This window comes from Molossus molossus, unplaced genomic scaffold (assembly GCF_014108415.1).
Source record: "Molossus molossus isolate mMolMol1 unplaced genomic scaffold, mMolMol1.p scaffold_m16_p_5, whole genome shotgun sequence".
Taxonomy (NCBI): Eukaryota; Metazoa; Chordata; class Mammalia; order Chiroptera; family Molossidae; genus Molossus; species Molossus molossus.
In genome coordinates this window covers 6,553,320-6,575,391 of record NW_023425388.1, presented here as the reverse complement: position 1 = coordinate 6,575,391, position 22,072 = coordinate 6,553,320, and the positions used below count along the sequence as shown (strand labels likewise).

The 22,072-nt window shown below is 56.8% G+C and overlaps 1 protein-coding gene and 1 long non-coding RNA gene across 2 annotated transcripts in view; one reads left to right on the top strand and one right to left on the bottom strand.

Moving 5' to 3' along the window:
- Positions 1–426: 426 nt before the first annotated feature.
- On the bottom strand, positions 427–5,746 carry LOC118617507. The gene is made up of 3 exons (XR_004956833.1): positions 5,647–5,746; positions 1,873–2,044; positions 427–731 (listed from the first exon to the last, which is right to left on the bottom strand). It is a non-coding gene; the product is annotated as an uncharacterized LOC118617507 (long non-coding RNA).
- PDE9A (phosphodiesterase 9A) overlaps positions 4,719–22,072 on the top strand; it is a 96,579-nt gene continuing 79,225 nt past the window's right edge. The window contains exon 1 of the mRNA XM_036243486.1: positions 4,719–4,818. Within this exon, the coding sequence (XP_036099379.1) occupies positions 4,750–4,818 (69 nt within the window). The 5' untranslated portion in view covers positions 4,719–4,749. The remainder of the gene's footprint in view (positions 4,819–22,072) is intronic.

The following is a 22,072-nucleotide window of genomic DNA, read 5'->3' as shown; positions in this document are numbered from 1 at the left end:
TTCCCTACCTGTGTGCAGAAGTCCGATTCCTCCAAGAGGCCAATGGTCGGACTTTCAGAATGTAAAGCACCTTGTCCCCAACCAGTTTATAATTGTTTTTCATTTTAAGTTTGTTGTTGTTGTTGTTAATCCTCACCCAAGGATATTTTTTCTGTTGATTTTTTTTTTAGGGAAAGCAGAAACGGGGGGCGGGGGGCGTGAAAGAAACAGCCACGTGAGAGACACATCGATTGGTTGCCTCCTGCACACGCCTGACCTAGGGTCCAGGATCAAACCTGCAACCCAGGTTTGTGCCCTTGACCGGGAATCGAACCCACGGCCCCCCATGTGCAGGCTGATGCTCCAATCACTGGGCCACACAGGCCAGGGCTCGTTTTAAGTGTTTCATGAAAGTTGTACATAAGATTATTTTATTCCTATGTCTCCTCCATTGTTTCTTCCTTTCATTTGCCCTTTTCCTCTCCTGCTTAGCGAGACGTGGCTTTATGTTCAAGGATCTTCTGTGGGTGTGTCCAGCGTTAGTCCAGCGATGACCACCGCGCTAGGGGTGCCCGCGTGAGCGGTGGCACCATCACCGGCCTTCTGCTGCTGCTTCCCTTCAGTGCAGATGACGTACCTCTTCCTGGAAACCCGGACCACTTTGCCAGTTCGCTGCCCTTTGTAACGTCCTTGCAAAAACGTCATCAGCCTTGCGGAGGGCATGGATCGGACCCTACACTTCTGTCCCAGCCCTGTGGGAAGAGGAGAAGACATCGTCCTCCTGCGAACGTGGAAGGTGCACTGAAGTGCTTTTACGGTCCTTGCTCGGATCAGGGGTCACAGAGGGAGTGAACGCCATTCTGACTGCTGGTGTCTCTACAGTGGCCGCAGAGGGAAGAGCGCCAGAGTCTAGGGGGCCCCGATCCCCTTTAACAAGGCTTGCTCCGTGTCTTGTACGAAGTAGGCACCAATACATTTTGCTTGTTTGACAAATGCCTTTTGTCCCCCCCCGCCCCCCCTCCCCATCCCTGGTTCAGAAGAGTTGGTTGGCTTAGGAAGCGATTGGATTCTTTTCGGAATAGCCATTTACAAACACCAGTTAGACCCAAGAGAGAATAGGATGAGGATGCTTTCGGGGCTGAATCAGCAGCAGCCTACTGACACACTTCCTGGCCCACCCAGTCCAGGGGTGCCGCTGGGAGCAGATTTGGGGAGCTGCTGGAAGGTGCTCTGCCTGGCCAGGCCCAGCCACTGTTGGAGTCACCCTCCAGTCTTTCCCTGAGAGCTCCCACCTCCTTCCCAACGTCTGCACCCTAACTGGTGCTGCCCCCTCCGCAGGGACACGGTAGGCCCTCCTCTCCCTCTTCCTCGCGGCTTTGCTCCTTGCGGAGGACGAAGAGCGAGCCGGAGCGGGAGCTGGGGAGCAAACCCCGGCTGCTCACGCACGCTCTCGGCTCAGCCCTCTGACTATCAGTGGGCTCCCACCATGGCGTACTGTGAAGCCCTCCTTTGGTGCGGGCTTTATGGCAATTACAGAGTGAGCTCTGTATACAGGCCCAAGCCTATGTGCGGGCAGGAGGGTGCCGGAAGAAACTGCAGCCCACAGGGGGTGGGGAACGGGCTGGACCCAGCTCCAGCCCTCAGCAGCCCGGCGGCTCTTGGGCACCAGGAGCTCCTGCACCTCCACCCTCCCTGTGAGACTCAGGTGGGTGGGTCTCACACCCATGCTCCAGACAGTTGGAAGCTTCCTCCGGGACCTTCCCCAGGACTAGCTCCCCCTATAACTTCTCCAGGTTTATGCAAACCGAGTCATCGAGTCCACAGAGACCCGCTGGCCTCCTGCTGCCCGGAGGCTCCTGATCCCAGCCTCCAGCCCACTAGGCCCCAGCACACCTGGCAGAGGCAGGTGTTTTCTTTGTTCTTATCTTGGTTCTGGGGCCTCCCATTGGCTGCATTCCTGCTGGACAGGCCAGGACCAGAAATGCAGGTCAAGGACGCAAGGGGCATCCTCCAGCCAATGTCATGGGCACCAAAGGACTGGCTTCCGGAACCTGACCTCGGGGCCCTGCAGGATGAAGGAGCATACATTTAGGCAGAACACGTGCTATGAAAGGGAAGGAGGACAAAACCCAGAAGAACATCAACCTAACAAATGAGCAGAAATGAAAGGCTCGAACAATCTCCAAATCCCACCACTTCCTGCCTTGTCACTGGTCCCCTGCTGCCCTTCCCCCTCCAGGGTACTGTCCGCCCAGAGTGACCCTGTGAGAACCCGAGTAGGCCACTTCTGCCCTGCTGAGTCATCTGACGGGGTTGGGGGTGGGAGGAGGCAAGTCCCTTGTATAGCCTCCCTCAGGGCCTGCCAACCCATCACCTCTCTGACCTCACACCCCCCTCCCCTCCAGCAACACTGACCTCCTGCATGAGAAACCTTGGCACCAGGCTGCTCCCTTTGCTAGAAGGTTCTTTCCTCCCATAAACTCCTCCCCTTGCTCCCTACACTCCACATTCTGTAGCCCCGTCTCTGTATGACTCTTCTCTGTGCTAATTATTACCCAACAGGCGACATGTCACATTGAGTTAGCCCATCTGTCTGTCTCCCACTAAAACGCCAGCTCCTCCGCTGGGTTCTGTGTCTGTGCTCTCCAGTGAGTGCCCAGCACCGGCACTCTGTAAGGCCGGGTGCTCAAGGCTGCAAGTCACTGCTGCTCCGTTGGAGACGGGTCCGGGCCAGGACTGCGGTGTCATTGGTTGAATATCCATAAAGCAGACTAGTCAGTCGGATACTGATGGGAGCAATTATTATCCTGAATACAGGATCAGCCAGGCGGAGTAAGAGGCCGGCCCAGGTGGTGCCACGCGCTCAGTCACAGACCTGCACCCTCCCGTCAGCAGGTAGGTGTCTCCGCAGCAGCAGCACCACCATAGGAGATGATTCAAGAGGGCTGGGTCAGATGACAACAACACATGGAGAATAAATAAGCACCAAGCTCATGAATGAGCCATCTGCCGGGTCTGAGATTTCCACGCCAGGCAGCACACCAGCCCCACAAATCAGTGGCTGGATTCAGCCAAATAGCACCAGAACATTCAACAACAGAGTTCAACATAATCATAGTGCTCGCTCCAATTTTCTGGAGACACATTATCACAATTGTGAGTCAAGTGACTAACTGTAACCAACCGTGTTCACCCCCCCACACACACACACACACACTTCAAAGGCCTCCTGGCTCCCTCATCTCAGCCCCGGTCACTTGTTAAGCGAGCCTCATGGTGCCCAGGCTCTGACGTGGTCCCTTCAGTGCACTGGATGATGGCAAAGCCACCGTCCTTCTTTGAGAGCCCTCATAAGCAGGCAAGGGACATAATGACATGTGCTGGGCTGTCCAAAGGCTGAGGAGGACGGTTCACCTGAAGATGGGGAGCCCCACCCTCTCCAGCACCCCAGCCTGGCCAATGCTCCAGGTGGCCCTGGACCAGGAGTCTGGAAAGCCAGTGACTGTGTGCCAGGGAGAGGCCGGATGGCCAGGGAAGGGAAAGGCAAGGCCCATGGCTGTGGCCAGCCTAGCTCGGGCAGGCCTGGAAGGGAGTCCCCTGGGGACCCCAGGCGCGCTCTCCATCGGCAAAGCCCAGACATTCAGCAGATGGAAGGCAGAGGCTTGGGACTCAGAAGCAAACAGTTACGTGCACTCTCCAGCTGGTTGGACACCCACTTCCCAAAGCGACAGGCACTCCCAGCAACTCATCCGCACTGGGAGAGAACCGGAGGGCCACAGGCAGCCTCACTGTGATTGGCCTGGCGCCCCTCCTTGCCCTTCCTGCTTGCCCCACACTCCCTGTGACAGTTAATAAGGCTGTGGGGGTGGGGTGCAGACCAGTTCTGAAACTAGTTAATAGGCAGCTGGGCAAGCCTCGCTCTGGCTACATTAAGGACAGAAATAAAGTTGCCATCTCAGCTCCGGGGGCAGGTAGAAGAAACTGTCGCTCCCGAGAACGTACAGAAAACTTAGGAAAGGATGTGCCTCAATGACAAGAATTCTTCCCATTTCCTATCGGATGGAACGAACGGGGAAAGGGGCCTGGGGAATGTTCCTAGTCCTGAGTGGTGCTTGAGTTTGGGTGGTGAGCACACATAGCCCAGGGCCCGGGCCAGCCAGGTACTGGCTGAAGACTGACTGTCCACCTGGAGAGGTCGCTATGCGCAACTCTCTGCGGGAGGAGGCGACCAGCCCTGCGGCCAGAGGGGTCGCCGCCTGTGGGCACCTGTCCAGAAGGCACGTGGAGATGGACTGCCCCTTTGGCTCCGTCCCCAAGGCGGCTGGAGTCCAACGGAAGCAGAGGAGAGTGCGCCTTGATGTGGGAAGGGAGGAGAGGGAGCGTGAAGAGGGAGCGGGGAGAGGGAGGGGCGCGGAGGGGAGGAGACCGGAGGGGGAGGGAAAGGAGGGGAGGAGGTGGACGGGGAAGGGGAGAACAGGGAGGGGAGACGGGAGGAGGGGAGCGGAGGAGGAAGAAGGGGAGCGAGGAGGAGGAGGGAGGCAGGAGGAGGGAGGCGGGAGGCGGGAGGCGGGAGGCGGTGGCCGGGAGGAGGAGCGCCAGCAGAGGCCGCGCGAGCCGGCGGAGGCGGCGACCAGGCCCGGTGCGCGGCGGCGCTCTGGTTGGCTGGTCCCCGCGCCCTCCGCCGCCGCCCCCTCCGCCTCCTCCCGCCCTCCCCGGGCGCTGGCGTCGAGAAAGTACAGTAAAAAGTCCAAGTGCAGCCGCCGGCGCAAGATGGGATCCGGCTCCTCCAGCTACCGGCCCAAGGCCATCTACTTGGACATCGACGGCCGCATTCAGAAGGTAGCCCCTGCGCACCCTGCCCCGCGCCGCGCGCCCCTCCCGGCGCCCCTCCCCGGCCGGCTCCCCGCGGGGGCCCTTCCCCGGTGACAGCGGTGGGGGTCGTGTCCGCGCGTCCGCGCGTCCGTGGGTCCGGCTGGTGGTCTCCGACAACTTCGGCGGAGGCAGCAGGACTCTGCCGGGAGAGGTCTCCCCACGCACTGGACCCCGTGGGAGGGGAGACTCGCCGGCGGTGTTTTCTCCATGTCTCGGTAGAGCTTTCTTTGTAACAGAGGTGATTAGGCTGAGTTTGTGCGTCCAGAGGCTGGTACGTGAACTCACTTCAGTTCCGGCGGATCGACCCCAGAGCAGATGCCCTGGAGCGGGTGGGCAGACCACGGGACAGGGTCCCCGCGCGTGGAGGGCGCCCGTGGAGCCGCCAGCCGAGGACCGCGCCGGCTGCCTGGCGGGTGGGGAGCAGGTGGGGGGCACAGCAGGGGTGGTCAGCTCTGACAGCAGAGGGGTGATTGGGGCTGCAGAGAGACCGGGTGGACCCCTGGACCAGCTCTGCTGCCCCTCTGCCTTCCTTGGAGACATGAAGCCCTCCCCCGAGACGGCCAGTGTTCCTAACTAACTTGAGTCTCATCCAGAGCAGACCCCATTTGTTGATGGCCCCTCCTCTTCTAAGGCCCTGGCAGGGGTCCCAGAGAGGCCTGACCCCTGCTTCTCATTGTCAGAGAGGGACAATAAATGAGCTGGCTTGGAGGGGGCTTTCTTAGCTCCCCTAGACTCCCCCCAGGGAAATGCCACAGTGAGGCCACCCTCCCAACCCTCAGCTGCACAGTGCCTCACCTTGCTCTTCTCCAGCGGCACCTCAGGGAAGCCAAGGAGGCTGCCCTGCCAGGCAGAGTAGGCGCCGGGCTCTGGGGCTCTGGTTCTCAGACACGCCTCCAGCAGCTGACAGACTTGCCAAGGAGCCCTCCCTCTGCTCTCACCTCATCCCCAGCTGGATCCCCGGGAAGTGAGTGCGGGCTCCCTTCCCCCACTGTAGCCCAGTTAATAAGGGGGTGGGGGGAGGGGAGGTGCAGAACCAGAACCCCCTCTGCTGTCTGAGCTGACCACCCCTGCTGTGCCCCCCACCTGCTCCCGCACCACTGTAACAGAACCAGATCATGGGGACAGGAAGCATCTTCAAGGGCAGGTGGTCAACAGCAGACAGGACTAGACTCAAGTCCCCTGGCTTCCAGGACCTGTGACTGCGTAGGAATTTATAGCAGCTTCCACTGAATAACCCCTGCTCCGGTGTGCACACACATCAACACATAACATGCACGTGAAAACGTGTGCACGCATGAAAACACTTAGAGACACATACACGTATCACATACAAACTCACGCAAAAGCACAACCATGGCCCTGGCCGGCTTGGCTCAGTGGTTAGAGCGCCGGCCTGCGGTCCAGAGAGACCCGGGTTCGGTTCCCACTAAGGGCATGTACCTCAGTTGCAGTTTGTCCCCTGCCCTGGTTGGGTCGTGCAGGTGGCAACCACTCGATGTGTCCCTTTCACATCGATGTTTCTCTCTCTTCCTCTCTCTCCCTCCCACTCTATCTGAACAAAAAATGGAAAAAACATCCTCGGGTGAGGATAAAAAAAAGCACACCCATGCATGCACTCACGGGCAAACATGCACACACATACAAAACACACACTTTTTGTGCCACACCAGATAAGAAGTATCGAACATCAGCATTTTCTGTCTCTTGAAAGAGGAGAGATGAGATGCTGTCGCCAGGTCAGAGGAGACAGCTCGTTCCCAGGAACCTCACAGAGATCTTCCTGAAAAGCCTGGTTTGAGTGGATGAAAGTGGGAGAGGTTCCTGAGGGCAGGAGGCGAGCTCCCCGTCTGGCAGGCTACTCTGCTGTCCTTGTGGGGAGGGTGGTTTTTCATAGGTGACACACCCGAGGTTGGGGTGACTTCCAGGAAAGTGGCCCTGCGGACGCCCTGAGAGACTCGAGCACCTGTGTTCAGGGGGGAGGCTGTGGCCCTGGGAGGGGCCAGATCTGCTGCTGTTCTGGCTCCACCACTACTGTGATCTTGAGCAAGTCCCTCCGCTGCTCCGAGTCGGCCTGCTCGGCTGTGACGTGGGGGAACATCTGCTTTATAGACGGTCAGGGGAAGTCAGCGCGTCCGTGGAACCAGCCGGGAACGCTGCCGGAACATAACGGCACTGTGCTCGCTCTGCGTCCGATAAATGTCCTTCAGCTGACACGAGTGAGGAGGAGGAGGCCGTGGTCTTTCAACCTCTGCCGTCCCTGCAGTGTCGGACCTTGCTCGGTGGCCTCTCCCCTTGCCCTTGTCATGTTGGAGGCTCAGAGCTGGACTTACAGCCTGGTGGGGAGCCGAATTGTTTGGGGTGCCCAAGCATGTGCCCAAGGGGGTCACCTCCCACTCCCCTTGGACTCCACTCCAGCTTCTCCGTGCAGACTTCAAGTGTCTCTCGGCTCAGGGCTCTGTCCACAGTGTTTTAGGGCTGGCTTTTCTTAAAGTCCCAAACACTGGATTGATTCTGTTCCCGTACACCGTCGGGTCTGCCTCCCTTTTACCCATCCCAGCCTGTCTGTGGAAGGTCGTAGACACAGACCCCGTGCTGCTTCCAAGGAGAGGTGTGGAGAGAGGAGAGAAGGTGTGTGTGACGTGCGGCACACGTGTTGTGTTGTCCTGTCTGGTCATCTGTCCTGCGGCTCCTGCATTCTGTCTGCTGTCTGGCCCCTGTCTATCCTACTGCTGGCCATTCCGTGCTCTCCCCCGACAGTGGCCCTGCGGGTGTTACCTGCTCTAGCAAAGCTTCAGGTGGGTTTCTGTAGTGTCTGGAGAGAGGCCAGTGCTCAGTGTCTCCAAGTCCCTATCGTGGCCCTGGGTGAGTCACTTAACCTCCATGCCACTGTTTCTCGACTGTCACATGGGTGTGCTGTAGGGCTCCTGTTGGAAGAACCAAACGGGACAAGGCCAGTCACTGATTGAGCAGCTGCTACGTGCCGAGTGCTGGGGTCCAGGGTGAATGTACCATTCATGACACAGTCCCACTGAGAAATGGCTCCCTGGCCTGTGCCAAGCACTGGACCTGGGCCCTGGCAGGGCACCATAGTTAAAGCAACCAAGCAGGGCACCTTGCTCCAGACAGGAGGACGCTGCAGGCCCGGCCGGTGGGAAGGGCTGTGGTGCCGGTCGCGGGTGGGCCTATGAGTAGATTCGCCTCCTCTGAGAAGACTGGCTTTGGGGGGAGGGGTCCTTTCTGGACCCGGTAACCTTAGGATGACCCAGGTTAGGATCTGCTGAAAGGCAGGGGTGCCACCAGCAGCATCCCCACACTGTCCCCATTGCCTGCGCCTCCACTTGCCAAGGAGCACACATGGGACCAGCCCCCCTCGGCACCAGGTGAAGGAGGAGGAAGTGGGAGCCAGGTCCCCAAATCTGGAGAGCTGGGACCCTGCCCGAGGACTCCTCTGCAGGCGTTGGGTCTCTGTATCTGTGCCCAGAGGTTTGCTTGCTTCTTCCCTCAGCTCCCCCTGGCCGGGCCTGGCACCTGCTCCTTCCTCCCCCCACCTACAGAGACAGGTGTGCTTTGTGGGCGCTCAGGGCATGACGGGGCAGTGCACGTGGCATGGGGAGTCTGAGGGGCTCCGGCCTGGTGCACATCCAGCTGTGGTTTGCTGACCCTGCCCATGAGGCAGAGTGGAGCCTTTGTATGAGCCCCAGGCCTGGGCCGGGGCTTGGGTTTGGTGAGAAGCCCTGGGGTTCCTCAGGCCTGATGAAAGGGACCACCTCTGCCAGTGCCCTGCCTGGTCTGGGGGTTCCCTGGGGCACAGTCCCCCTCACAGCTCTCTGGCTGGTCCCTGCCTGGTCTGGGGGTTCCCTGGGGCACAGTCCCCCTCACAGCTCTCTGGCTGGTCCCTGCCTGGTCTGGGGGTTCCCTGGGGCACAGTCCCCCTCACAGCTCTCTGGCTGGTCCCTGCCAGGTCTGGGGGTTCCCTGGGGCACAGTCCCCCTCACAGCTCTCTGGCTGGTCCCTGCCTGGTCTGGGGGTTCCCTGGGGCACAGTCCCCCTCACAGCTCTCTGGCTGGTCCCTGCCTGGTCTGGGGGTTCCCTGGGGCAAGCCCCCTTCACAGCTCTCTGCCGGGACCACCCTCGACCACTCTGGCTGCTGTGTTCTGGTCCCTCCTCTGATCTGCAGCAGGTTCCCAGGTCTTAATAAGCAAACAGCCATTTGCGAAGTTGTTTCTATTCTAAAGCGAGGCAACCAGAGAGGGAACTGAAAGGGAAGAGCAATGCCTGAAAGTTGTTAAAATGTCAACAAGTTTCTAGTTGGGAACAGCCCCTCCCCCCACCTGTGACTGCTCCCCCTTCCAGGCAGGAGCCGAGCCCCAGGCGTGCTCAGCCTGTGGGCCCTTCGCACAATGCTTGTCTTTCACCTGGCCTGGCCCTGTTGCGACTTGGAGCCCCAGATCACGCTCCCTGGATTCCTCAGAGACCAGCATCAGTCTCCGTGGGACTGTCCCACGGAGACTGTGGGCCCTGACCCACCGCCCCTCCCTGGAGCTTCTGGGTCTCTCCCGTGGCTGAGCCCTGTGGCCAGCACTTGGAGCCCAGGCCTCTGCACCCCCCGGGCTAGCGAGAGACTTGGCCCCCTACTGCCTGTCTCTCCCTATGTCCCCAGCCCTGTCCCGCACCGCCTGAGGGGCTGCAGGCTCCTCTGCCTTTGTTCTCGCCTTCAGCACAAACACAACTGTGTTTCGGGCTGGCTGCCTGTCTTCAGGGCAGTCCTAATCTGATGGTCGAAGGCTACACCTGACCCACATCTCTAATGTGCTCAGCGCAGTGGGACCTTGGGTCCCTCTGCACAGGCCCCTTTCCCCCTCTTGGAACATGTCTTCCTACCACCTGACGGCCCAGTGGGATTTTCCTTCACTCGAACACCTGTGCTCCTGGTTGGCCCATCACTCGGAGCATCCTTTTCCCGCTGACGGCAGGACCCTTGCTCATTCGCACAGGAACACCGATCAGAGTTCTCTGGGCTTCCGAGCACCTGCCAGGCAGACTCCCCTTCGCCATCATCAGCAGTTCCAGCCAAGTCCATCTATCTTCCTTTAAATGCTTGTCGCATAAGATCTTTAAGAAGATATTGAAGTGGTAACATAAGCTAATTGCAACCAAGGGAGATTAGAGAAAGGGGTGATCCCACCTCCTTTTGGATCTCCAGCGTAAAACAGAAAGGGGGTTGGTAGAAACAGGCAGAGGAACAGGCCATTCTGATGCCCAGCCCCCCCAGCTTGTGATGACCCCTCTGTCTCCAGAGCTGGGCTGTGAAAATTAATGAGTGTCTCGGTTTTCCGTCTCTTTTTCAACAAGTACATCAGCCCGGCTGCCTGCGGCGCCACAGCAGGTGCTGTCCGTAAAGAACTTTTGGAAACTGGTGTCCGTCCACATTCCAACCCCAGGATGCTGAGAAGTGAGGGAGCTGCTGGCCCCCCTGCCCCCTCTCACTCGCTGTGGTCTGCGGGCCACTTAAACCAGATATTTCCAACACCTGGAGGGCCCAGGAAGGAGCTGGACGGAGGCTTGAACCCCACTAATGTCATCGGGGTTGACAGATAATGACATGGAGACCTCCCAGACGGAATGCAGGGTGCCCTGTCTCGGGCTGGGCTGCTCCTGTTGGTCACAGCGAGGGGTGCAGGCTGTGCTGCCGGGGCAGACAGCCCAGCTCTGCCACTTGCCAGCTGGGCAGTCACTTTGTCCTCGGGAACGTGGGTGCAGTGGTGGTGCCTCCCCCGGAGTTGCCCGAAGATGACACCAAGTAGTACCCACGCAGTGCTGTCCCATCCTCTGGCCTGGGCACAGTGCTGCTGGTCCCGTCCTCGGCCCCTCCTTCTCCCTGCACCTGTCAGCTAGGAGGCTCTGGAAGAGGCCATGCAGGTGCTTTTCTTGTCCTTTGATTTGTGCCTCTGTGAAACTGCTGTGGATCTGAACCACAGAGGGGGGTACAATGCCAAGGACCCCAAGGCCCTGGGTCCCACTACCCCTGGCACCTTTGTCTCTGACTTGGCAGATGCTACTCATACTGGAAATGGGGTACTTCACACCCTGAGCCGAGGGGGCCTCACCAGAGCCCCATGGGCTGAGGGCTGCCTGGCCCAGAAGCGTGCAGAACACACCCCGGTTGTCAGGGGAGACAGCGAGGGCAGGGGCGGGCACGGCGTTCGCGGAGACCACTCGTGAACGGCACGCAGATGAGAGACAAAGCAGGGCTGCGGCCAGGAGGCTGTCTCAGCGCCAGCAGCCGGCAGGGAGGCAGCAGGGACCGGCCAACAGGGAGCCTTGGGTCACAGCACGCTGGGTTCTTGTACCCCTGTTCTGGGTCTGCTGCCTGGGAGCATACCCCTCCCCCGCCATCTCTCCCACCACAAGCGGCACCAGCTGAACCATCTCCGGTCAGTCACCCGCTCCCTAGCTGTGGGTGACCCAGCAGGCAGCGTTCCTGGGGGCTGGGGGATGTCCTTGGCAGTGAGGGCTAAGACAGTCTCCAGAGGACAGAGGGATCTCAGGTGCCCACCTTGACAAGACAGCAGCACCCCACCAACTCATCCTGCCCCCCGGGAAGGAGTTCCTCTTGCTCCCCATTCTGCCCCACCAGCCAGACAGATGGAGAGATGAGAGCTGTCCAGCGGGGGTGTGCAATGGGACAGACACACCTGGGCGCCCATTGCTCCAACTCCACGGAGCAGAAGGTCCAGTCAGGAGGGGCACAGCCGGTGCGCACTGCCAGGCAGTGGCTCAGCTCGAAAGGGGTGCACAGCCTCTTGCTCAGCTCGCCGAGCGGGTCCTCCCGCCTCTGTGGCTGAGGATCTGCATCCCCACGGTTCTGGATCTTTTTGAGAAAAAAAGTTCTCTCAGTGCAGACCCCCGAAGACCCGTCTGCAGTATAAAAACAAAGCGCACACATCTCTGCCGGGCACCCAGGCTCGCAATAACGCGGTGGTCCCCGGGCAGATGCCCTCAGATGCTGTGGAGTCAGCTTCAGACATTTTCAAACTCAGAAAACGCGTCTGCAGTTGACGGTGTGGGCTGTTTGCCTCGGCCCGACCCTGACTGCTGGGTCCCCCTCCTCCTCCACCATGGTTACCTCGCGGGCCCATGGTCGTTGCCATGGTCTGCTCCCCTGGCAAGCCTTGGCCCGGGACAAACTCACAGCGCCCCTGAAAGCCAGGTCTAGGACAGTGACGGAAGAGCCAGACGTTGTATTTGCTTGGCTTTAGCTTCCCTGCTAACATGTTTTCATTTTTAAAAACTGTAGAAAAATACACATAACACAAAATGTGACCATCTTCACCCCGTCTGAGCTCACAGCTCAGTGCTATTAAGCACGTCCGTCCGCGTTACTGTGTGAACATCTCCACCCCCGTCTCCAGAACTTTCCGTGTTCCCAAACTGACGCTCTGTCCCCACCAAACACGAATCCCCCACGCCTCCCCCAGGCCTGGCGCCCACCGTCTGCTTTCTGTCTCTAGGAGTGTGGCTATTCTAGGAACCTCGTGGAAGTGGAATCACTCAGTGTTTGTCTTGTGTGACTGGCTGACTTCACTGAGCATCATGGGCTCAAGTTTCCTCCATGTTGGAGTTTATCAGAATGTTCTTCCATTGACGTTCGAATAATATCCCATTGTGTGTATATACACACTCTTTTCATCCATTCATCCATCATGAATCTGCCCGATTTTTAAAAAATATTTTTATTGATTTTTAGAGAGAGGGGAAGTGGGAGAGGAGAGGGAGGAACATGGATGTGAGAGCAAAACCTCGACTGGCCGCCTCCTGCACACCCCCTATGGGGGATCCAGCCCTGAACCTTGATTGGCAGCCTCCTGCACACCCCCTACGGGGATCCAGTCCGGAACCTCGATTGGCTGCCTCCTGCACACCCCCTATGGGGATCCAGCCCTAAACCTTGATTGGCTGCCTCCTGCACACCCCCTACAGGGGATCCAGTCCCGAACCTTGATTGGCTACATCCTGCACACCCCCTACAGGGATCCAGCCCTGAACCTTGATTGGCCGCCTCCTGCACACCCCCTACGGGGGATCCAGTTCTGAACCTCGATTGGCTGTCTCCTGCACACCCCCTACGGGGATCCAGTCCGGAACCTTGATTGGCTACATCCTGCACACCCCCTACAGGGATCCAGCCCTGAACCTTGATTGGCCGCCTCCTGCACACCCCCTACGGGGGATCCAGTTCTGAACCTGGGCATGTGCCCTGACCAAGGATCGAACCTGCAACCTTTCAGAGCATGGGATGACGCCCAGTCCACTGAGCCCGCCAGGCCCTGCCTGATATTTTTTAAACCCCGGTCATTTCCATACTTATGTCCTCAGTTTGCAAAGTGTAGGCCTGTTGCAATGGTATGTTATGTCTTATGAAACACTTTGTGGCCTGAAACCCGCCCCCTTTCCTGGTCGTAGCTGTCTGTCCAGGAGGGTTGTGTGTGGTGTGGTCTGTTATGTGTTACAGGCGGGGAGAGGACAGACGCTCTTCAGATTCAGTTACGCTCAGTCCACTCACCAGCAGCGTGAGGTCACGGCGAGAGCACGGGTTCGGGGCGAACCCGGCAGCATGTGCGAGTTACCTGCGTGCTTTCGCGTCTCCGTCTGCGAAGCGGGCTATCACGATGAACTGCATGAACGTGCACCAAGTCTGAAACGGGCCGGCACGGGAAGCCATGGTTATTGTTATTGGTTTATTATTTATTTTTTTATGTTGTGGATTCAAGGCAGCCGAATCTCTGTGTCTGGTTGGAGGAGGCTTACCTAGACCCCTAACCTCATGCTCCAGGTTGGCGAGTGGCCCGTGGGCATCTGCCCTCGTTCCGGCACAGGGACTTGTGCCCAGGCGTGCTCCATGGGACAGGGGGCCAGCCCGCCCACGGTGCTTCCAGCCCAGCGATGCCGTGTGATTGTGTTTCCCAGAGCAACCCCAGGTGCACCCTCCGTCCCCCATTCTTCCCACCAAAGAAAGGACTACAAATGCCTCTCATTTCTCCTCCGACCTTTCAGAGGTGGAGTTCCATCACGGCTGCGAGGAGGGAGGGCAGGAGGAAGGCTGGAGGGAGGGAGGGGGCCACTCAGGTCCTGGGCAGCAGGTCCTGGGCTTAGGTTCGTCTGTTTCGGGGGGGGGGGCAGTAGTGAAACCCAGCACTTCGCGGTACTCTGACAGGCGGAGTCAGCTGCTGGGACAAGCTGTTTGGAGAGCGCTTGGCCCGTCGCTGTCCATCACAGCCCCGGACTACTCTGCTGTCTTTGTCACTTGGTTACTGGCCATACCGCCCACAGGCCCTCAGCCCCCCTGTGCAGCCTGGGAGAGCTGCTCAGCCCTGGGGGGTGGAGGGGAGCTTTGGGGAAACAAAGTCAGAGCCCACCATAGAATGGCTGTAGTTGGCGGGATTCGTCATACGCGAACTGTCCTCGGTTTAGTTCCGAACACTGCGATCAGGGGACACCGCCACCCTGCCTCCTCCAGTTACCTCCGCTAAATGGCAGGTGGGTGACGAGGGCACTGGCTCTCCAGATGGGGTTCAGTCATCCTTGGGGTTCCAGCTGCACACTGTGCCGTCTCATTCTGTAAACAGAGCAGTTAATGGAGCCCAGAGACTCAGGCTGTCTTTATCCTCACCGCTTCTGCCTTTGGGATTTTTTTTTCTTTAACTTTTACAGCCTTACAAATAACTGAAAAGGAGGCAGCGCATTTGACATTATCGTCTAGAGATCTTCAATAATGTCTCCACCTGGAGTTTGCATTGGATAGAACAGCAACCCAGAGCATCATCCCCGACGGCTGGCTGTCAGCAGACGCAGCTGGGTGTGGCTGGAGACCCCGTCTGTCACATGTCTGTTGGCCCCGCCGTTTCCAAAGTGCTTTGGGGAACAGCTGCCAAGATGTTTTCGCTCAAGGTTGTGTTTCACGCAGGGAAAGGTTACCATCGGAGTGAAAGGTTCAGAATGAATGGTCAGACATGCTCTGAAAATCTCTCAGGGAAGCATCTTACATGAGACTAGCTTGTCTCGCCGCTGCAATTAATACGAGAACATCCGAAGCTTAGGACGTACACGAGAAGCGCTGGGAAACGTGACCCCAGAGGTGGCCAGTGGCTGCCTGGCTATTGGGGGTCCTGAGTACCTAAGATGGCCCCTGAACCATCAGGATGTGGATCCGTGGTCCCCACACGTGTCCGAGTCCCATTTGCATTGTGGTGTTCTGAAGGTGGAGCCCAAGGGACAGAGATGGGAGACGGCATCTGTGCCCTCCTGGCAAACACAGCCTGGAATATGCCAAGCAGTGAGGGTCAGGAGAGGAGTTGTTGTAAATGGGGGGAGTGTAGGAGCGGTTAGTTTTCTCTGCAAATATTTCTTCTAAGAGTGCCGGGGGGCACCGTGCTGAAGAGGTGACGGGCCTGACGTGGGCCACAGCCTCGGGCAGCTGAGAGCACACAGGCTCAGGGGCTGCGTGGATGACCGAGGAGCTGTGCCGGGCACCTGGTGGGTGGGGCAGGCAGAGGGCCCTTCTCGGAGTCGGACTCGCCCCCCCCAGGTGCCAGAAGCGTTCACCCATAATCATCACCCAGACCAGAGGTTTCCATGAACGAGCCTGAGGTGTGGGCTGGGTGTGCCAGCAGACACAGGCTGACCTTCTGAGCTACAGACATGTCAACACGCCTTACGCCTGGCCACCTACTCCCTGCACCCTGACGCATCTTCAGGAACAGGACACAGAGTGCCAGCCCCACGTCCCGTTTTTCCCAACCAGTCTTCTGCCAGCATCCCCCTTCCCAGGCCTTTCCCCAAAGCCCAGGCCTCTCCAGGGCCTGGGGACCCCAAGTCGCCTGGCGTTGGTGCTGGAGTAGGCGGAGCCGCCGCTGGGTCTGGGGGTTCGGATTCAGCCGTAGCCTCTGCGGTGAGCCCACTGCACACCCTCCGGAAGATGGGCCAGGCCGCCCCGAGAGCACCCTGGAACCCGCTCAGCTCCGCACACCAGCAGCGGCCCCCCGAGCGCCCCCAGCTCCCACCTGCCCCTCTGAAGTGCCAGGCGTGGCCTCTGGGAGAAAGCCTGGGGGTTAACAGCTTTCAGCCAACTGCTGTGATCTCCAGGCATCGAACTAAGCTCAGCGGGCCAGAGAGGATCGTGTTCGGTGCAGAAGGCAGTATGGGCACCCGTGAGGGACACAGGTGCTGCCCGACGTGGGCCGTGGCAACGGGGGATGCTGATCTCAGCGTGATCGGAAGGCACCGAAGTTACGTCCTGAAGCCCAGCGGCACTGAGCAGAAGCCCCGCTCCCCGGGGTACCCGCAGCTTGGGGCACACGAGGTCTGCACCTGGGGCGCTTCTGCGTTCACGCGAAGCAGGACGGGTGGGACCGTGACTCCAGTCACCGTAACGGCGGGCGTGAAGCTAAGCTGGACCAGCTCGAGGTCCCTGCCGCCGCCTTCTAAGACATTTCTTTTCTGGCAGGAACACCGTGCTCAGTTTTTCGAATGCAACTTCCGGCAGTGGAAAGGAACGGAGAAGAGGAGGCCAGGGAGAGAGGGAGGAGGCCTTCTTCCCACTGCAGAGGAAGCTCTTTGGACCCCTGCAGTACCCACGGCCATCCTCTGAGGCCTCCGAGTACGACACACGCGGCCACTTTCTCGGGGTGCCTGTGTGAGGGCCTCGAGTTCCATCTCGATGCTTGATGACTAGGACAGCTGAGCTGTCTGGGTCTGAGTTGGGGTGGATCCTTCCAGCCTCCCGTTCTTAGGTCTCGATCTCACACGGTTCCTTCTACGTCCGTCTCTTTGCCCTTGTCCGCCCACTGCCCTGCTCACAGCCGCCTGGGGACGAGGCTGCAGGGGCTGCAAGTCAGGAGAGGGTTCCCCAGGGACGGTCCCTGTAGGGCTTCAGCCCCAGGTCCTCCCCAGCCCTCCCTCCTCCACCCTCCCTCTCCCCGGGGGTGCCAAGAAGCCCTGACCCAGGACAGGCCGCAGGGACCACACCGGAGCCCTGATTCAGCAACTGGTCAGGCCAAGGGGAGAAGTGGGCAGAGGAGCGGAGCGAGGGTCTGGTGAGGGGAAGTCTAAGGATCGCGCATCCACAGTCGCCTTTTCGAATCTGAGCTCAAGGAGTCAAGCAGGCTGAAACCAGGAGACACCTTCAGTCTGTACCCCCAAACGTAGTCCTCTGAGCTCGCTCCGGCTCAGCACGCTTCTCATTCCGTCAGCTCCCGGTTTCTGCACTTGCAGTCCCCTGTGATCCATCACTGATGACAGTGGAGATTGGCCCCAGACACCCGAAGTGAAGAAACAAAGCAAAGCGGCCCAGAAGGATGACAGGAGCGGTGATCGGATCAGCCATGACAGATGGGTTCAGTGCAGAGGAGGCCCGAGACCGCCGCAGACGCCCGGCCGGAGCAGAGCTGGAGGGGTGTGCAGACAGCCTGGCCAGCTGCGTCCTGCTAGGGAACACCCTCAGCGAGGACGGGAACTCCCCACAAATTCCCAGACCGTCTCCTCCAGGCTCCCCACCTCCCAGCTCCCACCCAGGCCCACATCGGCTCTTCGCGGGGCAGCTTGGGCCTGCTCCTCCGCCTTCGGAGTCTCCTCTCTGTAGCCCATCTTTCTCTGGTCCCTCCTGAAGCTGGGTCCCAATCACGTGCACACTCCATGCCTCACACAGCTTAAAGGACTCGTTACCTGTAAGAAGGGCCCAGCCTCCTCCTCGGTATGTGTCGCCAACTCTCCCTCCGGCTCCCTGGTGATTTTGTGATTTCATTTAGGGCCACCTGGATGTTCGGGGATAATCTCTTCTCAAGCGCCTTAGTCTAATCGCACCTGCAGAAGCTTCGGAGAGCAGAGCCTCCTGGGGTCAGGCTACTAGTGTCTCCCCTGTGTTGCAGTTTACAGAAGTGTGTAGAGAAGAGGGTCAGGAATTTGCCCACAACCCCGGAGTCCGTGAGAGACAGAGCTGGCATGAACCAGGGGCCGGCTCCAGGCAACAGGCAACAGGTGGTCATGCCCCAGTGGACAAAGGTCTGCCCATGGAATGAGATGGTTGTTGAAGCATCTCAGGCTCAGGGCAGAAACTGCCCCGTGGAGCTCACAGCACCTTGAAGCCAGAGGAAGTGGCCTTATCTCCACTCTGAAGATGAGACTCTGAGACTCAGAGATGTGAAGAGACCTGTCTAGGGCCACACAGTGTGTTAGAGAAAGAGCCAGAGTCAGATCTTTGAACCCCGGCTCCGAACCTTTCCACCATCCAGGTCAGCGGGCTTATTGGACTTCTCTTCCGTCTCATCACGACCATGCAAGCTCTGCAAAGGCAGTGAAATTGCTCTTCAGGGGCCTCTCTTTGTATTTGCCCACAGCAAACTCTTCTACAATCCCAGGGGGTTCTGTACGCGCGCTGCATCCGAATTGGTCAACGTCCTGGGCCTTCACCCACACTCGGCCTTCACCGTCTAACAGAACCTTGTCACTTCATCCCAGGGACCAGCTCTTCTTCTTGCCCTGTGCTGACCGTCACCCCTCTGCTGGGCGAGTTCCCTAACTCTCTCAGCCTTAATATCTGCCAAAGAGGAATAACAGTACCTACCTCTAGGGCATAGGGTCAAATACAGTGTGTGTTCTTCAACAAACAAAGGCAAGGAAAAAAAACAGGGACCGTGTGATACACACACACTTACTAGACGAGGCTCACACACTGCGTTGGCTTGCTGTCTTCTTAAGGCTCTTTCTATCCATAAGTTTTGTCCCTTTTACATTCCTTGCCATTTATTTGATGAAGAACACGTATTACTTCTGATCCTTAAAACATGCCTTAAAGATATATATAGGTATTGATAGATGATAGATAGTTAGATAGATAGATAGATAGATAGCAGCCTGAGAAGATAAGGGAAACTGTTTTTAATTTTCTTTCCGTGTGATAATCTCACTGTGGCCATCTTAAACCAAAAGAAAGAGATCTTATATTTTAAAGATCCATACTGCAATACACACAGGTGATACAATACGATGTCTGGGATGAGCTTTATAGTAACTCCGGCCAGGAGAGTTGGGTACAGACAAGCAGGCTGCGCCTCGTGTTGACAGCTGCTGACGCTGGGAGGTGGAGGGTGGCTTCCTGGAACCACACCTTCTGCTCTGTGCTGTCTGAGCATTTCCATCGTGCAAAGCTCTTTATTTTTTCTTTTTTAATATAATGTATGTCTTGTGCCTGCTTGTGATAATAAATGGTAGTTTCTGTTACAATTTTATATCCTTTTCAAATGCAGTGACCAGAAGCCTCCTTCCTAAATTGGAAAGGGAAATAAGACCTAGTGCAGACTTTATGTTAGCAAACAAAACAGCAGCGTGCCTGGCAGCTGACTGCAATCCGTTCTAGTGGTGATACTATTGCCGTGTGTTCTAAAAATAAGGGGCTACACAAAATGAACCATTTTATCCATAACGCACAATTAGAGGTGAATTGCCCGTGTGCATAGACGGATGGAGGGATGGATGGATAACTAGACAGATAAATAGATAGACTACAGCCTTTCTTCAGTGAACGCGTATTTATTTCTTTTATTTATTTATTTATTTATTTATTTATTTATTTCCAAATCTTTATTGTTGGATGTAAAATGTATTACAGATGTTCCACATTTTTCCCCCATTGACCCCCTCCTCCCCACTCCCGCCCCCCTCCCACCTTTTCCCACACTATTGTCTGTGTCCATTGGTTATGCATATAAGTTCTTTGGTTTATTTCTTCCCACCCCCCCAACCCCTTTCCCTTTGAGGTTTGTCAGTCTAGCCATGAGTTTGTGCTTCTTAATCCCTTCACCTTTTTCACCCATTCCCCCAACCCCCTTCCCAACTGGCAACCAATAAAATGTTCTCTGTATCTATGAGAATGTTTCTGTTCTGCCTGTTCATTTTGTTTGTAGATTCCATTGTTGATAGATATGTATTCATTGCCATTTTGTTTGTTCATACATTTTATCTTTTTCTTCAAAAAGACCCTTCATCATTTCATATAATAACGGTTTGGTGGTGATGAACTCCTTTAACTTTTTCTTGTCTGGGAAAGTTTTTGTATGTCCATCGATTCTAAATGACAGCTTTGCAGGGTAGAGTAATTTTGGTTGTAGGTTCTTGGTTTTCATCACTCTGAATATTTCTTGCCACTCCCTTCTGGCCTGCAAAGTTTCTTTTGAGAAATCAGCTGACAGCCTAATGGGTACTCCCTTGTAGGTAACTAGCTGCCTTTCTCTTGCTGCTTTTAATATTCTCTCTTTGTCTTGAACCTTTTGCATTTTGATGATGATGTGTCTTGGTGTGGGCCTCTTGGGGTTCATCTTGTTTGGGACTCTGTGCTTCCTGGACTTGTATGTCTGTTTCCTTCACCAAGTTAGGAAAGTTTTCTGCCATTATTGTTTGAAACAGGTTTTCGATTTCTTGTTCTCTCTCTTCTCCTCCTGGCACCCCCAAGATGCGAATGTTGGCACGCTTGAAGTTATCCCAGAGGCTCCTTACTCTATCCTCATTTTTTTGGATTCTTTTTTCTTTTTGCTCTTCTGATTGGGGATTTTTTGCTTCCTTATATTCCAAATCGATGGTTTGCTCCTTGGATCTACATACTCTATTATTGAAGCTGTGTAAATTATTCTTTATTTCAGTTAATGCCTCCTTTAATTCTGTGTATCCATGATTTCTAACTGGTACTTTTTTATGCTCTTGATGCCCTCCCTAAGTTCACTGAGGTTCTCACTAAGTTCATTGAGCATCCTTATAAGCAGTATTTTGAACTCAGTATCTGTTAGGTTGCTTATCTCCCTTTCGCTTAGTTCTTTTATTGGGGTTTTGTTCTGTTCTTTCATTTGGGACCTGTTTCTTTGTATCCTCATTTCGGCTGCCTCCCTGTGTTTGTTTCAGTGTATTACTTAATGAGAGGTATGGGGCTCGCTGAGACCCGGTGCTGCTTGTTTGAAAGAATTTAGGAAAAACCTGAAGCAGGATCCAAGACCGGCCAATCCTATGGTTAAGCAAGTGGCAACAGCTTGAAAGTTGTGTGGGGCAGGGCGGGGCCTCAGGGAGTCAGCAGGGCGGGGCTACGAGTGTGAGCCAGGTTGCTGGAGTCCCAGATATGGTTTCTGTCCCCCAGGAAGGGCTCACCAAAGGAACAAAGGCCTCTGACAGCACATTTGTCCCCGAGGAAGCCCCATCTCCAGCTCTCGCTCCAGTGCCAAACAGCTTAGTTCTTCCCTGTAAGACTCTGGCGCCCCTCGAGCTGCCTCCCCTCCGAGCTTAGAGGGAGAGAGTCCGATAAGTCCGTGCGCGGGCCCTTTAAGGAGCTGCCTGGGGCTCCAGCCGCTTCAGCTTCCCTGAGCCTCAGTTTCCACTGGTTTTTCCAGCCAGAAGTTATGGGGACTCTCTTCCTGGCACTGGAACCCTGAGCGGGGCACCTGGTGTGGGACGGGGACCCCTCAGTCCTCAGGAAGGACCTTCCCAGCCACGGGATCCTCCTGATTTTTATCCACCACGCTTGGGTGTGGGACCAGCCCATCTCACCGCTGCGCGCGCGCCGCCTCCGCTGCGCCGCTGCCCCCCCCTCGCGCCGCCGCCCCTCCTACCGGTCTGGATGTAGCTGCTTTTTTTTTTTTTTCCTTAGTTCCGTAGTTGTACGACTTCCATTCAGCTTGATTTCAGGCGGTTTTGAATGATGGTTGTTCTGTAGTTTAGTTGTAACTTTGATGTGGTTGTGGGAGGACGCGGTACCGCGTTTACCTCCCGCCATCTTGACCGGAAGTCTCCCGCGTATTTATTTCTTGAGTAATAAAATGTGGGGTTTGGGTCCTGGCCGGTTAGGCTCAGCGGTTAGAGCATCAGCCTGCGAACCAGAGAGTCTGGGTTCGGTTCCCACTAAGGGCACGTACCTCGGTTGCGGTTTGTCCCCGGCCCTGGTTGGGGTCAGTGTGAGTAGCAACTAGTCGGTGTATCTCTCTCACATCAATGTTTCTCTCTCTCTCTTCCCCCCCTCTCTCCCTCCCGTTCTGTCTGAAGATGAATGCAAAAATGTTCTCGGATGAGGATTAAAAAAATTTTTTTTTAATGTGGGATTTGGGTCTTGGTCTCTTTTTAGTTCGTTGTATATATTAGGCGTCTGCCATTCTCGAGCACTGAAGAGGCGGCGGGAAGTCCCTGCGTGCTC